This window comes from Microtus ochrogaster, chromosome 8 (genome assembly GCF_000317375.1).
Source record: "Microtus ochrogaster isolate Prairie Vole_2 chromosome 8, MicOch1.0, whole genome shotgun sequence".
In the NCBI taxonomy this organism is placed as follows: domain Eukaryota; kingdom Metazoa; phylum Chordata; class Mammalia; order Rodentia; family Cricetidae; genus Microtus; species Microtus ochrogaster.
The window spans coordinates 52,199,397-52,215,179 of NC_022015.1; the positions used below are offsets into that span (position 1 = coordinate 52,199,397).

General features: G+C 42.1%; 1 protein-coding gene across 29 annotated transcripts in view; it reads left to right on the forward strand.

The window, feature by feature from the left end:
• Trpm3 (transient receptor potential cation channel subfamily M member 3) overlaps window positions 1-15,783 on the forward strand; it is an 805,264-nt gene that overhangs the window by 532,386 nt on the left and 257,095 nt on the right. For 28 of the 29 annotated variants that reach the window (XM_026781590.1, XM_026781580.1, XM_026781582.1 and 25 more), the window contains exons 2-3: window positions 6,116-6,195; window positions 7,432-7,636. In XM_026781590.1, the coding sequence (XP_026637391.1) occupies window positions 6,116-6,195; window positions 7,432-7,636 (285 nt within the window). Of the gene's footprint in view, window positions 1-1,367; window positions 1,519-6,115; window positions 6,196-7,431; window positions 7,637-15,783 lie in introns of those variants that run through there. The other variant, XM_026781605.1, reaches the window with a different exon arrangement.

Here is a 15,783-nt window from a genome sequence, read left to right on the forward strand (position 1 = left end):
TCGATGGGTTCTGGGCACTCAAACTCAGGACCCCACGCTTGCATGGCTAACTATTCAGAGCACACTCTGGATTCATCTCCCTAACATTCCCTCTTGGGTTTCATGGTAAAGTTTGATACTATTCACTTAAGTCTTTTTTTTTTTTTTTTTACCATGTTTCATCCACCGAAAGTCCCTAGGTAGACGACTGTCCCTTGTCTCTGGGGAAATTATGGTTTAGCAAAAGACCAGCAAATATGGGAATCGATCCTGCAAAGAGCACAGACAGTAAAGATGGCTGGCTTATGCGCTAATCCACGTGCAAAATAAGTCACTTGGTTACTATTGTCATTTTTACTGTACTGAGGACATGAGCTATTCACTCAGACACAAGGTAACAGGAAAATGAAAAGCAAAGTCCCACTGCCCTGGCTGATTATAGCCCTTGAGGGTTTGTTTTGGAGGGGTGCCACCTCTCAGTTGACCGCCAGCCTGAGAAAGAGATACAGTGCTCAGACACTCGCTTCTTCAGAGCTTGTTTGCCTTATTGAAATTTGAACTCTTCTCCCGAGTGTATTTGCATACCTCGTTACTATCTATCATCAAAAACATTCTCTCTTGGATGATCTCTGAATGCACCCGATGGGGCCTCATATAGACAGGAGTCCACTAGTGAAGCCCATCACACAGCTGGCTCCCCACACTTTCTCCACTTTCTGCCTGCACCCACATCCACGGGGCACTCAGCAGATCCCGTAAACAGGGAATGCAGGTCTCTCGTGCCTTTGTGCTGGGCAGGGGAAGGCTGCGGGCAAGAAATCCAATCCGGCAAGTTGTGTTGACATCTAACTGTGAAAGGTGAACAACTTGGCCAATCCCAACTGCGTTCTGCTTAGGTGCAGGGACCCGAGGGTTCCTTTGAAACGCTTTGGGTTTTAACAGTTTCTCTTTAAAGAAATACTATCATTCCATGCTGTTCGGCCGAGGAACAATGGCTCTTGTGTGTTCAAACTACTGGCAGCATTAATACACTGTTTCTTTAGAGAGATTCACTTTCCAAGGCTGAACTTTCAGAACTCCGAGCACCTTATCACTCTTGCAAGCCTCCCTCCCGCCTCGAAAATGGAAAAAGAAAAGGTGGGGGTGGGGGGTAGGAAGCAGTTAGGACTTGTGCTACTTAAACCCGATCTCTCCAGGGATTTGTTTTTCTTCTGGCTTCAGATTAGATGTTCAAATCAAGCCGTGTTTGAGGACTCGGAGGGAATGTCCATGAGCTTCTTAGCCAGGCTAATCCTGGAGCCCTGGCACATTCCAAGGGGCCAATCTGCCCAAATTCATTGCTTACTTGAAATGTCTCTTGGGGGAAGAGCCTGGCAAGTGACTTTGGGGGAAGAGCCTGGCAAGTGACTTTTTTTTTTCCAGTGGGCGGTCATCCGAGCATTATTAGCGGGATGGCCAGCCCCAGTCACAGCAAAATGAAAGCAACAGGAGCTGTGCAGGGGGACTTCTGCCTTCCTACCAGCCAGAGTCGGTGCCCAGGTAAACGATTCCAGCTAACCTTTCTCGTGTTCACCTTCTCCAGGCTGGATGTGGGGACTTCGAGGAAGACCAAGGGAACACACAGAGGGGGTGGAGAGAAAACAGAGGGGGAAATGAACGTGTATGTTGGTATTTTGTTCTAACGAAGACTGGGTGGCCTCTTGACACTGAGACTGGGATGGCGAACAGCTTAGTTTTGTGTCCCTCGTTATTTGTCTCCAGAAGTTCATTATGCTTTCTTTTTAATCTTTGGATTGCCTGTCTGGGTTACTGAGCTGCTAAGTTTGTGTTGCAACTGTTCCTTCCCGGAGAAGGACCAAGTCTACAGCTAGTAGGAAGGTAAAGGGAGACAGGACAGAGCTGTTGGTGGCTTCACGTTGGTCACAGAGCCTGGGTGAGAAACAGTGGAACCTGTTTAAATGAAATGAGTTAATGGGTTTTTTTTTTTGGTATATGACAATATTTATAGGTTCGTTTTGCCTTCTTTCATCTTAAAGTTTTATTGATTTCATGTTTAATTTTCAAAAGTAGCTCTTGTTTTTATTCCTTAGGGTAGTGATTATACTTTGTTCAAAATGCAGATGCCTTTGTTTCTGTTTTGAAAAAAGAAAAAAAAATGTCCTTGAATTATTAGCCTTTGAAAACGTTTCCCTAGTACATATCACACATGGCTGGTAGTAAAGAAAGACGAGAAAGAAACAGCCCCTGACAAAGTCAGCTTGGGTACCTGACTGGTCTACCTCCAGGAAAGAATGCACAGAAGTGAATTTCTGAGGGCTGATGGGATCTTTTCGAGAGGACTGGAGACTTCTGTGGAATAGTTAAAAAGCAAAGCTGGTAGGGCAAAGCCTCCACTGAAGTTGTGCGTTAGAAAAAAATTAAACCGTCAGCAGGAAATGCATGTCAGATTTACTTCGTGCTTTCTAACAATGGGGGCAATCATTGTGCGCTAACTTAGTTGCCTGTTGGAGCAAATTCTAAAGCTTCATGCAGAGTAGCACAAAGCCCTTGAACAAAAGAAAAGGGGAATTCTTTTAGGCCACAAGTTAAACCACGATTGGACATCAAAATATGCCCTTTCCAAAAGGGAAAAAAAAATTAAATCGAATATCTGTCCACACTAGCAACCTGAATAAAGGCACAATGAAGCCAACCCAACAATATAGCAGAACCAATTATGCATCTTTTGGAGAATTCCTCAGTTGGCTCTTCGGCACACCCACTATCCTAGGATAAATTATTCTTGCCTCATAAACAAAGAGTCAAAGTTCATTACGAATGACGGGAAGACCTTTTTACTCACCTGTCTTCTCTTCCCAACTGTGCGGTGGCAGAGGAACGGATTAATCTGCTAATACCAAGAAACAGAAGTGATTTCTCATTCACCCACAAAGAGGTTGCTTTTCTTGGAGGATATAATTAAGTTGCTGGACTGCACACAAGCCAAATCACCTTTCTCTGAAAGACTTACCAACAAATTGACAATCCCTATGCAGTAATTTTTCTACACACCATCTTACTAAAGCTTGCAGGAACTCCCAAATTGAAACTAATAATAACAGCGTCCTCGAAGAATCTGATTGGTTGGGCACGGCCCCCATATTCTCAAATTTAAAGTCTAGTTATCATTCCATTTCCTTGCTGCCACAGAAATAATCACATTTCTCCCCTTCTTTAATTCGGCCTTATGTATTGGGGTCTTCCTAAAGTGGCATCTTATCCATTACCCCAAAGGGAGAGAAAAAACAGGAGGCAGAGAGTTCACCCCCACCTCCATGACGGAATGCTAGACTGTGGAGGTGGAAGGGGAAGAAACAAGTCTGAACCAGTTCTCAGCAAGCCACTAGGAGTTCAGTGTGGTTCAAACACAGAAATAGTTCCAGGCATCTCAGATGGCATTGCACACATAAAGGACATTCAGAAGCAGTACAGTCTCCTCTGGCAAAGCAATGTATCCAAGGGGTAAAAAGAAAGATCCTTGGGCAAAGATGCTCAAGGTCAAGCTGTGGCTTTGGAACTTACTTGCCAACTCTCTCTCTGGCTCCATTGTTTTTCATTGATAAAATCGATGTCGTATTGTAGAGGGTCCCTCCCCATCAGTGCTGTTCTGTGGATCCAAGGACATAATGGACCCTTAACAAATGTTAGCTACTGTGCAACCTTGCTGAGCTCCTACTATGTGCTAGCTGTGCAAGATGAACCTCTTGGTCTGTTTATCATAAAACCCTCCATAGTAAGTTAGAATCTCTATGAGATTCTACATGAGGCTCAGGGAAAGTCAGTAACTTTTTTTCTTATCGTGTTAGTTGTCAGTCCAGTGTTCTATGAACCAAGCAGAGGAATGACTATTTCTACCAGTATTTTATAGACCCCTTATATGACCTTCCATGTGAATATATAGTTTGAGAATCAGTCCAGAAGTCTGGCATAATGGTGCACGCGTTGGGAGGTTCAGGATAGTGAGTGCTCAAGTTTAAGGTCAGCTAGACTTGCAAATTATTACTGGGATAACTGGGACTAGAGTGAGAACCTGTCTCAATAAACAAACAAAAGCCAAGGTCATTCTCTCTTCTTGAAGCCAAGCATGGTATTCCCCAAGTAACAACAACCCAGTATGTCAAGCTTTATTATTGTACCCAGTATACAGATGGGGAAAACTGAAGTAGAAGAATTCCTAACTGTTCTCATCTACGAGAGCCCTTCCTGCTCATGCTCCTTTCTCAGCTGTAGATTTTATGTCCCCACGCATACAGCCTTTCCAACTTCCTCTCCTGGAACATGGACCAGCACTCACTGGAGCAGGCAGATGATGCCCCAAAAGATTCGTTTGAAGGCTTGCCAGGACCGCCAACAAAAGTACATTCTTTCTTCACTGTTCCCCAAGGTGTAGGGAGAGTGGGTTTCAAATGTCCAGTGAGGAACGAACATCAGATAACACCAACAAAAGTATTCAGTGTTTCAGCACCATGGTCTATGAAGAGTTTAATTTACAGGCTTTTTACAAAGATAAAGACGGTTATCTCTGCTGCCGAGCTCCTTTCTGTTGCAAAGATGAAGTCAGTAGCTTTCTTCTCAAAGAAGGAAACTCTTTCAGAAGAGATTTTTTTTTGTTTTTTTCATGTCCTGCTGCAAACAAAATTACAAATGCCTTCTGTATGCATGAAGGTAGAGAGGTGCACCAGAACCTGGAGACCTTTGAGGCAGTGTGGGCTGTGGCTTTAAATGAAGACAATGTAGGAAAACCAGAAATTAAGTGGCCCCACTGTGACCATTACTGAAAGAGAATACAGTGTCTTGATGGCCCTCAACCCTCCTCCATGTGGCCATGTGTAGAATATGCGTTACTGTAAGTATTAAGTAACCACTGCTATGGATGTCACATACACAGACCTCCATTGTATGAGATCAAGGGAATAAGTGTACACCAGAAGGCACAAGACTCAGATAGCACCGTGTGCCCAGGGAATCGGGACTAATTACACATAGCAAGTAGAAGCTGGTAACAGTTCCCACCAGTGATTGACACAGGTCAAGTGAACAGCTCCATTGTGCATCGGGCCAGGATATTTTAAAAATATGATTTTAGGTGTGACAGTAAAACATTACCATGTGAAATAACTGAGATTTGCTCTAGTAACTTCCATCTTAAATACTTAGGATAGGAATTTCCTAAGAATTTTAGCAGGTTTCACAGAGACGTCTCTTCTGTTTCAAATGCTTTTGAAGGAAGGGGTCCAGGGTATCCAGGCTTTTGGAATTGTGGCATGGTGTTTTCATCTACAGATATGCAGAGCTTCATGCATAGTTATGGTTGAATAATGCAGTCTACAGCCTCTAACTTGTACATGAAAGTTAGATGATGCTGGGGGTGGGGAATACCCTTTTGATGGACAGATTATCCTTGCCCATTTAGGAACACCATCTTGATGCCTGGGTGTCTGAGTGTAAGAAGCCATACTTTTTGGCATGCATGTGGGATATAAGGGGAAGTGTGCCCATTCCCTTCCCAAGCATTACCTGGGAGCCTGAAGGCTGTGCTTACACCTATCCTCTTTGTCTTCCCATTTCATTTTCTCCCTCTCTGCTCTTCTGTATCACAAACTTGGCTTTAAAGAACCTTAGTGATGGAGCAGGGATTTGGAGTCATGCATCCCCTCAGCCATCTTCCTTTTCTTTCGTAACGAAAATCTAATAGAAGTTTCAACCGTGAAAACCTGATACCAAGTTAGCTGTGTTTCCTCTGACGTTTGAATTCCACTTTTCCTGTAAGAGTATAAATGTCATGTTCTGTTCCTTCAATTTCATTTTCTCTATGAATAGTCTTGTGTTTCTGTCCTTTAGAAACCATAATGAACATGTCTACAGTCCCATTAGTAATACTTTTTCCAGCCTAGCTATTTCCATTCTTCTCAATATTATAATGTTAAAACAGGCAGCAGGTTCTGATAATGGCTGGTTGGATGATATGCAGCGTGGAATCCATTTATGACATACTAGTATATCGTTATGTTACATTACATGTGTTGTTATCTAGTCAAAAAGATTTAAAATTTATGCTTATCATTCTTCTTTCTCTCTCTCTCTCTCTCTTTTTCAGGCTCAGAAATCCTGGATTGAACGAGCATTTTATAAAAGAGAATGTGTTCACATCATACCCAGCACCAAAGACCCCCATAGGTAATCCTGTGATCTTTAATGCATTAAGAATTTAAGGTCGGAATTATAGGGATAGAGCCCAATAGTAATTACTACCACTGCAAGGAAACCAGTGCCAAATTAAATATATTTTGAAGCAAAATATATACTTCACTGCTTAATATGCAAGGCTAAAGTTAATCTTCAACTAAGTGTCTGACACAGAGTAACAGATTCACTATTGTAAAAAGACTGGTCCCTGTATGTAACAATATACTATATTTTTGTAACAAGTACTTATTTTTCCACCTTAACATTTTGTCAAACTGTTTCATTGGTGCTAACATGCCCTGCTAACACAAACAAAATAAAAACACAGTATTGAATGAAACACTCCTAGAAGATTCATTAGGGTTTAGACCTTCAGACTGCTCTGCACTTTTTGGCACTGTAATTCTGCAATTACCTTTCTGGAAATCAGCAGTACGTACAGCGGGAAGCTGCAATAGTAGTGCATAGTCATCTGGAAACGCCTTTGGAATGGGCAATTTTAAAAGGTGGCTGAAAACACAGATCTTCCAGCCACAGACTAGATACATAACCTTGGATACATTTCTCAAGCTTCGGCACTGCAATAGTTTGTCATTGGTGTATCCTCAATGGTTAGTGTGTAAGAAAATGCTATGTAACTCTCATTACTAGTAATTGTAATGTTATAACATTCGAAGGACATTTTGATGACAAAGGAAACAAATTTTAAGTTTCCAGTTTTTCTCATTTCTTCTTCAAAAAAAAACCTATAGATTTTTATTCTCAGAACTAAATATTGGACAGTAAATCTCAATTGGAGAGATGAGTTAGGTTGTGGCCCACGCATAACTGAGATTCTGCATTTAAATGTACGTGTTAGAAGTCTTCCCCTGAAGCTCTTTAGCATCTTGTATGTGAGGTTTGATAGATGGGAGCAGTTAGAAGAGGAAACACCTAGAGAACTTCTGCTCACAATTACCCTGTCCCAAATAATATGCCAAGTACTTATAGGTATGGGTGTTGAGGACAGTAAGTATGGATAAGTTGGGTGGTGGGGAAGAGCAGTTGATGGGGTGTTATGGGAAGCCTCTCTCCATCATTTTCCTGATAAGACTGCATTCTGGGATTTCACCTACCACTGAACTGGAGTGGGTCAGCATGGTCTGTGGGTTTCTCTAACAGGCTGCTTGCATGTGCACTCTAGTAATGGCTGATGCAAGGGGTTCACTTTAACCTCTCATATTATAGGTGTTGCTGTGGGCGCCTAATAGGCCAGCATGTCGGGCTCACTCCCAGTATCTCTGTGCTTCAGAACGAGAAAAATGAGAGTCGCCTCTCCCGAAATGACGTCCAGTCTGAGAAGTGGTCCATCAGCAAGCACACTCAGCTCAGCCCAACAGATGCTTTTGGGACCATTGAGTTCCAAGGAGGTGGCCATTCCAACAAAGCCATGGTAATAAAAGAAAAAAAAATAAAACAGCCACATTCTCCCAGACACAATTTCCCATCCTGTAAGGGAATAGCTAAGAGCGAAGCTGTAGGTTTCAGGCTAGCCTAGCCTCTGTGGCTTCCCAGTAGGGGAAGTAAAACCTTCCCCAGGACTTTTTAAATCATTAGGATGAGATCAGATGATGGGCTGGTTTTTATTTTGGTTAACATGCACTATTGTACATTATCTTGCAGTTCCGTGTTGTTTCTGTATGGGTATCCACACTCATTGCCCAAACCCATCACCTCCTTATTCGTCTCCCGACACAAGCACCTGTGTTATCTTCTGTCAATCACTCTTACAATCAGATCCGCTGCTCTCCGCCCTTCACATATGAAAGCAAAGGTGGTGCTTGTCCTTCTGACTCTGGTTTGTTTTCTGCAGCCAGTCACAGTTTGAAATATTATTTTCTATGTCTCATCTATTTAGCCTTTTCCTAAATCATTTATCCCAGGTTTGGAGAAAGAAAAAAAAATGTTTCCTTTAGGATTCTATTTTGTTTTTATAGGCAGCATTTCCCAGCTGTTTCCTTCCTGGTCTTGACAGAGATGTTGGAATCCATATCAAGTACCTTTTCTCCAAGTAGCTGGGTTAGTAATATTCTCAATGGGAAAGAACAATATCTTTAGCAAGGAATTGAGACATATATGGAAATTTTGTCATGTCCAAACTATAGTTCCCGTGGACTGCACTTAATATGGCTCACAGACTTTTCAGAAAATAAAAAGTATAGCATTGTAGTCTGAAAAATTCTGAAAGTTTTGTAATTCAGCAGGCTGGCTTCTGGCGGTTGAAAGAGGCGATAGGTGTAAGATACCAGCACAATGCTGGACGTGTCTACAGGCATGAATTAATTTAGTTGTGTTATTATATTATTTTTAATATTTATTGATTGATTGATTGGTTGATTGGTTTTCTGAGACATGTTTTCTCTGTGTAAAACCCTAGCTGTCCTGGAACTAGCTCTATTGACCAAACTGGCCTTGAACTCACAGAGATCCGCCTACCTCTGCCTCCCAAATGCTGGGATTAAAGGCGTGCACCACACCGCCTGGCTCTAGCTGGCAGTATTAGTAGTCTTATTTTACCCAGTCTCTAAAAGAACTTGGAAAAATATTTGACTCATCCTTTAAAGAATGCGCCTTTGATTTATGCCTCTATTAGTTCATATACTTTATGAACTTTATATTTTCAGGCAATGCTTACGTTTAACTCTGAAAGATCAGACCTTGTAGCTTTCTGGCTGACTTTTGAGTAGGAATACATTGGCTGTTTATTCATAGCCTATTGCTGTCACTTGCTGGTTGTGTGACTGTTCTATTTAAGCCTAGTGCTTTAGTTTCCTTGTGTGAAAAGTGGGGTAGTAACTTCTACTTCCCAGGGCCATTTCAAGGTTTTATAGCGCCTCTGTAGATGTAGGACTTTGGATGGTGCCTGGTGCAAAAGCTACAGAAGGTTTTGCTCTGAGGGAAACTTTGTGATCAATCAAAATAGATGTGTGCTCCTGAAGTCACAGAACTAGATACATTCTCACTGTCTGACGGGAAATTCTTAGTTAAGCCATTTAATTTACACGCGCCTCAAGGGTTCTTCCTAGGAAACTGGTAAAGTTGCCTTCCGTGAGGTTCATGAGCATAAAGACACCTGATACAAAGCTAACGCTCAATATACGTAGGGAAATGATAGAGATGAGTCAGGGAAACAGCTTCCTGTACTTCCTAGAAGCCCAACGACCTATTAGAATGTTTCCACAGGAGCATCAGCTTTCTTGGGCCCACAGTTGAGTCTTTGTTCTGTGAAGAACAGCTTTAGTGACAGCCACCATCAGGAAAGCAGGCTAGAGGTTTGAGAGCTGATGTCCACATTCTCTCTGGCCCTGGCAGTCACTTATCCCAGCAAATCAGAATGAGTTCCATTACCTGGGTCCCTGTCTGTAGCTAACCTGCTGTGGGCTTGGTGTTAGAATGAGCACAGCAAGAGCCAATTTGTTGTATAAATTTCCTCTACAGGCAATTTTTTTCATCCCCTGAAAATTTCTGGTGAATCTGAAAGACCCCCTAGAAGCCCAGGGAGCTAAACTCAAAATGACTTTATTAGCATATGCCCTTCAACAAAATGTTCCAGAAAGTACTTCAGCAATTTCTTTCATAACCTATAAGGAATAATAGTCATGATCATAAATGAGCAGCTAACTATTCTGCAATCCCTTCAGAGTTCATTTTCCCAACACATACTGATAAATGCTTTTCAGAGCTGTGATCGAACCCTGATCCTCACGCATGGTCCCAGTCCTCAGATATTAAGAATTTCAAGACAAAAACGCAGGGAAGCGAGCTCTAAGCACTGCCTTTCTGGGCACTGTTTTGCACATACTGTGATGCTGACCCTGAGGTTAGAGTGGCCCTAGGTGGCCAAAGGGCAGTCTCTCTAAGGGTCACCCTTTCTTTCTCCCCAAGCCTAATTAGCCTAATGAAGACCAGTTTTTCTTTTCATTACTGCTGGGTATTTAGCGAGTGGAAATCCCCGGCATTCATTCAGACACAAATGAGCATCTTGTGCACTCTGAAAGCTCGCCCCAGAGTTATTCTGCTGCTCCTATCTAAACAAAGAAGTGGTGCTGTCAGGCCTCCTTTTCCGAGGTAGGGGAATGGATGCTTGCCAACCCGAGCCTCTCTTGCTTCCCAACCTCTCCAGCAAAGCAGCAGGGAGTTTGGACAGACAGACCTGGCATCCACTTCCTGTGAAAGAGGCCAGTCTTCATGAGAACACTGTAGGGTTAATTATTCTTCAGAACTGCGGTTGGACAAGCCAGTAAACTTAATGTGTCTATGGGCCATCGTTTCTGAAAGGAGTCTTTGAAGCGATTTTTTTAGCAAAGTCATCAAAACACTCCAGGGGCAAAAGCGACTTTTATTTTTTATTTTTTTTTAAATTAAGGTAAGATATAACATTAACTTTTTCCTTCAAGGCCGCCCAGGATACAGCTCTAGCACTGTCCACATGCCAAGGTGGACTGCGCACAGTAGGGCAGGTGGCAGGAGGACCAGAATCATTACTAAGATGCCTCCCGTTACTTGAGAGCTGAAGCTAGGTGTCTGTCATACCACATGGGTAGGACAGCAGGGTACCACAGGCCCTTAAGCATCAAAGGCACTTGAGGGTCACAATCGGTGGTTCTTGACTTGGCACCAAATAACAAGGAAAGACATCACAGATGGCAATATCTAAGATTGACATTTGGCTCATTCATTGGCTTTGATGAGCCCATGGACATCCAAAGATCTTTGGATATATACAGAGCAGTTATGCCACTGTGCAATGGGCCTTGGGAAAATTAATCTCCATCCCTTCTACCTACATTATAGGTAAGATAGTTGAAGCCCCCCCCCCACAAAAAAGTAACTTCTTTTACCAGAAAAGGTTCTTGAACCCAACTTCCTAATGACCCCTTTTCCATTCTCTTTTTTTCTTTGTCACATGTACCCAGGACAAATGACAGCCACTGTTTTATTTGAAGTTGTTTGGAGATGATTGAAAGGAAACTAATTACCATTGTGCCTCTACCTTTTTCATAGGGGTTCTTAGAATTTTTTTGTAGCAGAATTTTTAAATCACTACTATTTAATGAGGTTCATTAAACTTGAAAGCCTTGAGAAGGGAAGTCTTTGTAAAATTACATCTTAGATCATTAGACTCATTTGCCAAGTTCTTTCAAGTGTTTGGTGGTGTTCAGAACGCAGTGTCCAAGCTTATCCAAGCTCCAGGAAAGTCCATGCTTTGCAGAGAGAAACTATGACGTGAGAAGGAGCCAATCCAAGCTGACAGTGAGGGAAGGAACTTGGCTTCCTGCCCATTCCCAAGATGCATCTACCAGATGACAAGCTCTAAACCATCCTGAGTGCTCTAAGGACCAGATCGCTCATAGGGACGTCTCATGACTTGCAAACCACCTGAGAGCCACAATAAGATAACCCTGTCAGCAGAAATAGTGAGATTTCTTGGAGACTTGTCTATTGAGGGCTCCGACATGATTAACAAAACTATAGACTCACTTGTTTACAGATCATCTCTTCTAATTAACACAGAGCTGGCTTGTGGGCCAGGTAAGGCTGAACCTAATTAAGGGCCTGCAGTTAAACCTCTCAAGCCAGCCACATAATTCTCTTCTGGCTCTCCTCTGCTATTGACCCTGCCTACTCGATCATGTGGAGCCCCTTAGAACAGTTTTCATATAATTTAGAAAATTATGCCTAGCCCTTGTTTTCACACTGAAGGCTATAACTATTGAGCCTACAGGGGTTAAAGCCTTGCTCTCTGAGCTCTGGGGGAGGGGACCACATAGTAGCAAGGTTGCCCCTGTTAGCATAGCGTCTGTAACCATATACTCTTAGAGGGTTTTAGGGGATTGAATTTGAGGTTTACAAACTGTCTCTCTTTGCATTCTGCAGATTTAGTCTGGGAGCCCTTGACTAACACATGCTGCATAGGAAATGGCTAAATGGTTCTTTCTTCACACACATGAACAACCAATCACTGCCCTATGGCTAACACGAGCTTCCTATAGCCTGATGGGGCTGTGGAGAAACCTTGTGATTCCTCCACTGATTTCCAGTTTGCACCTTGTGGTTGAAGGCTACAGAGCTAGCAACAGGATCAGATGGTCTGTCTGAAATTAAAAATTAAGGTAGAAGCAGGGTGCAAATTAATCCCAGCACTAAGAAGGCAGAGGCAGGAGGATATCTGTTAGTGAGAGGCTAGCCTGGTCTACATAGCAAGTTCCAGGACAGCAGGGACTGTTACACAGAGAAACCCTGTCTTAACAAAAACAACAACAAAAAAAATTAAGGTAGAATATATGGTTGATAATTCCCATCCTAATTATAGGTATGTAAAGTATGGGAAGCTGAATCTGCTCAGGAAATCGTCCACGTTCTTGCTTCTAGAAAATGCTACACTAAATATTTCTGATAGAAACCCCATAGACTAGCCCTCATGACCCCTGTATGTGCTTAGTGGCATTTTATGTTATTTCTCACTACTGAGCTTCCCATTATCAATATTAATCCTGCAAATACCTGATATCTGACACCGGGAAAGTGCAAAAATAATGACATCTTTACTTCCAAAGTATGGAGGGTCATCAAACTGGAAATTTAGATGCATTAAATGCAACTCCAAATATTTTCTTTCTAGTGAGATTCCTCTCTGCTGAACCACCATAACCATTAAACTAGATGCAAAGTCTCCATGGACTTGGGAAGCTGCTCTCAGCAGATTTCTCTCTGGTGTGACACATTGCGTTTGGCTGCAGCTTTAATTACAAGTACCCCCTTTATATGCGGTACAAAAATTGAGAAATGAAATGATGCTTGTCACATTTCTCAGCAGAGAGAATGGGCCCCATTTCCCACCATGAGCTTGAAAGAAAGGCATTGTGGAGACCGTTAAAACAGATTTCACAATGGTAGGTCCATTAATCAGAACAAACACTGCTTAAGAAGTACCAAGTGGTTCTTTATAAGAATTAATGATGGCTTTGCAGTGAAGGGGAGAGGATTTGTCATTGAACATTTCCAAGAGTCTATCCAGATTTATTATACCGCGGCCCATTTTCATTTTCATTAAAACAAATGGGCAATGTTACATGGATAAAAATCTAGGACTAAAGAGGCGATTGATGAATTAGCACAACTGAATGTTCTATGAAGCTCAAGTTGAGACAGCTGATAGAAGTTCATGGAGTTTTGTCTTTGTTTTGTTTTGTTTTGTTTTGTTTTGTTTGGGGGGGGGTGGTTGGTTGAAGGAAACAGTTTCCATCTCTCCATCTACTCCCAAGTAGAAATGACTGCATCCTTACTCCATCCATTGTCCCTGTGGATATGAACACTGCCTGGTGACACCCTGTGAACTCCATCACATTGATAAGTGAGCAGAAGCATTAGGATTGATGATGTAGTAATAGCCAATTCAATAGGAAAATCACCTGCTCAGTACAGGAACCCCAAGATCAGGCATAGCTGACCCTCTGCAGAGGTCATTAACAAAGAGAAGCTCTCATTGCCTATAGAGTCTCACAAAAGGTAATTTCTAGTTTGTTGTCTGGAAATTAAAGTGTGTGTGTGTGTGTGTGTATATATATATATCTTCAAGTGAAAATAGTGCTGAATTCATTGACCTCCATAGAACTCAGGAACATAAAACTATACAATTTCAACAAAATCTAGTTTCTGTCTTACACAGAACATTCCAAAATCCTCCATCTACTTGATGTGCACAGGCCTTCCAATGTCATTCGGGATACCTAACAGCAGGAAGAGAAAAGGACAGGTCATTACATAGATACACACCTTACTTGATCTCAGCTTCTCTTTCGATAAACTGGAGACCTCAAGGTCTGTTGTAAAGGGAGGCCAAGGCCTCCTCCTACCCCCACAAAACTAGATTAGAAAATGAAAACTATTTTGAAAAGCATGTGACTTGAATCAGTTAAATGCAGGCACACTATGTCTATGTTGAATGTAAGGAATCTTTACCCACTTTGGACTTATTGGAGCTTCTTGGCCATTACATCATCCACCGTTTAACCGGTAGAGTAGCCTGTGCAGTGGTCAGGGTTGGTCTCCTTTAGCAGGTCAGATACTCACATTGTCCAAATAACCAATGCTGTTAGCATCTGATAATGGAGTGAGTCGGAAGTTGCTAAGCAGCACCAAGCCAGAGTAATGCCTAGGTGACCACATTTGAAACACATGCTAGGGAGATGTGTGGTCATTTGCATTATGATCCCTTAGCAATTAATGACTCATAATGGGAAAATAGTTCATCATAGGCTGGTGAGATGGCTCAGTGAGTAAAGGCACCTGCAGCCAAGGCTGATAACCTGAGTTCAATCCCCGGGACTTACATGGAGAAAGGAGAGCACTGACCCTCACAAGCTGCCCTCTCACCTCCACACATATGCCATCCCCAACCCAAAATCACACTGACCCTCACAAGCTGCCCTCTCACCTCCACACATATGCCATCCCCAACCCAAAATCAAAAAAAAAAAATTGAATTGCTTCTCACAATGACCCAAATAGCTCCTAATTTCAAATCACATTAACAATTTAATAGGAATTGTTCAATTTCTCTGGGCACAATTAGTGTGAAGCTGCTGAGTGAGCAAGTGAGGTCATCGTTCTATACACCTGAGAGGTGTGGTGGGAAAGCTGGTCTCTACATTCATAGGAATAGCATCTTAACAGTTTCTATTTAATTGAAATTTCTAGGTAACCTTAAAATGATGCTTAGCCCGATGTTAATAAGAGTTTACCTCCCAAACCATTTATTCTAATTTCTAAACAAAATTATTTTTATACCAAATTTCTTTTTATTTTATACCAAAATTATTTTTTTAAAAAAAACAAATTAGCATACTGATTTCCTTAAATATTTGCCTTTTGTTTTCCAGGAGAGGAGCAGAATAAGTCATAGATTATGGGCAATAGGTAAAAGTCAAGGAAGTGGATGTTTGTGGTCTTGACCAGGTTCGGGATAGTTAGCTGTGCAGAATCTCAACTTTCTCTGCTAGTCCTAGCCAAGATTAGTGAAGATGCCTTGAGTAGCTTGCCAATTGTACTTACTGTAGCCAGTTTCTTCCCCATCATCTCTTTGTTTTCCATAGAAAATTTAGCTGTATTTTACTTTCCATTGGCTCCAAAGCAAATACGAGACATGTTGCCTTGGTCCTTCCTTGTGCTGCTGTAGAAGAATATCTGAGAATGAGAAGTGGATAAAGAATAGACTCTTATTTTTCACACTTCTGGAAAATGGGAAGTTCAGAGTTAGGGACTTGTTGCCAGTGTGGCCCATTGTTCGCAAGAACGCATGTCTGTGTGCACACATGACCATCACCAGCAGGAACGAGAGCAAACACATCCATTTCTCAGGACCTCATTCCTGCCATAAGAGCTGTAATCTATTCAGGAGGACAGTGTCCTTGTGACATAACTACTCTCCAAACAGCTACACTGAAAATAACATTTTCAACATAAAAAATTTAAGAACACACTCAAACCACATATACACTATTTAGGTCTCTTATTTTTGGGCAGGAGCTGCACACGTGC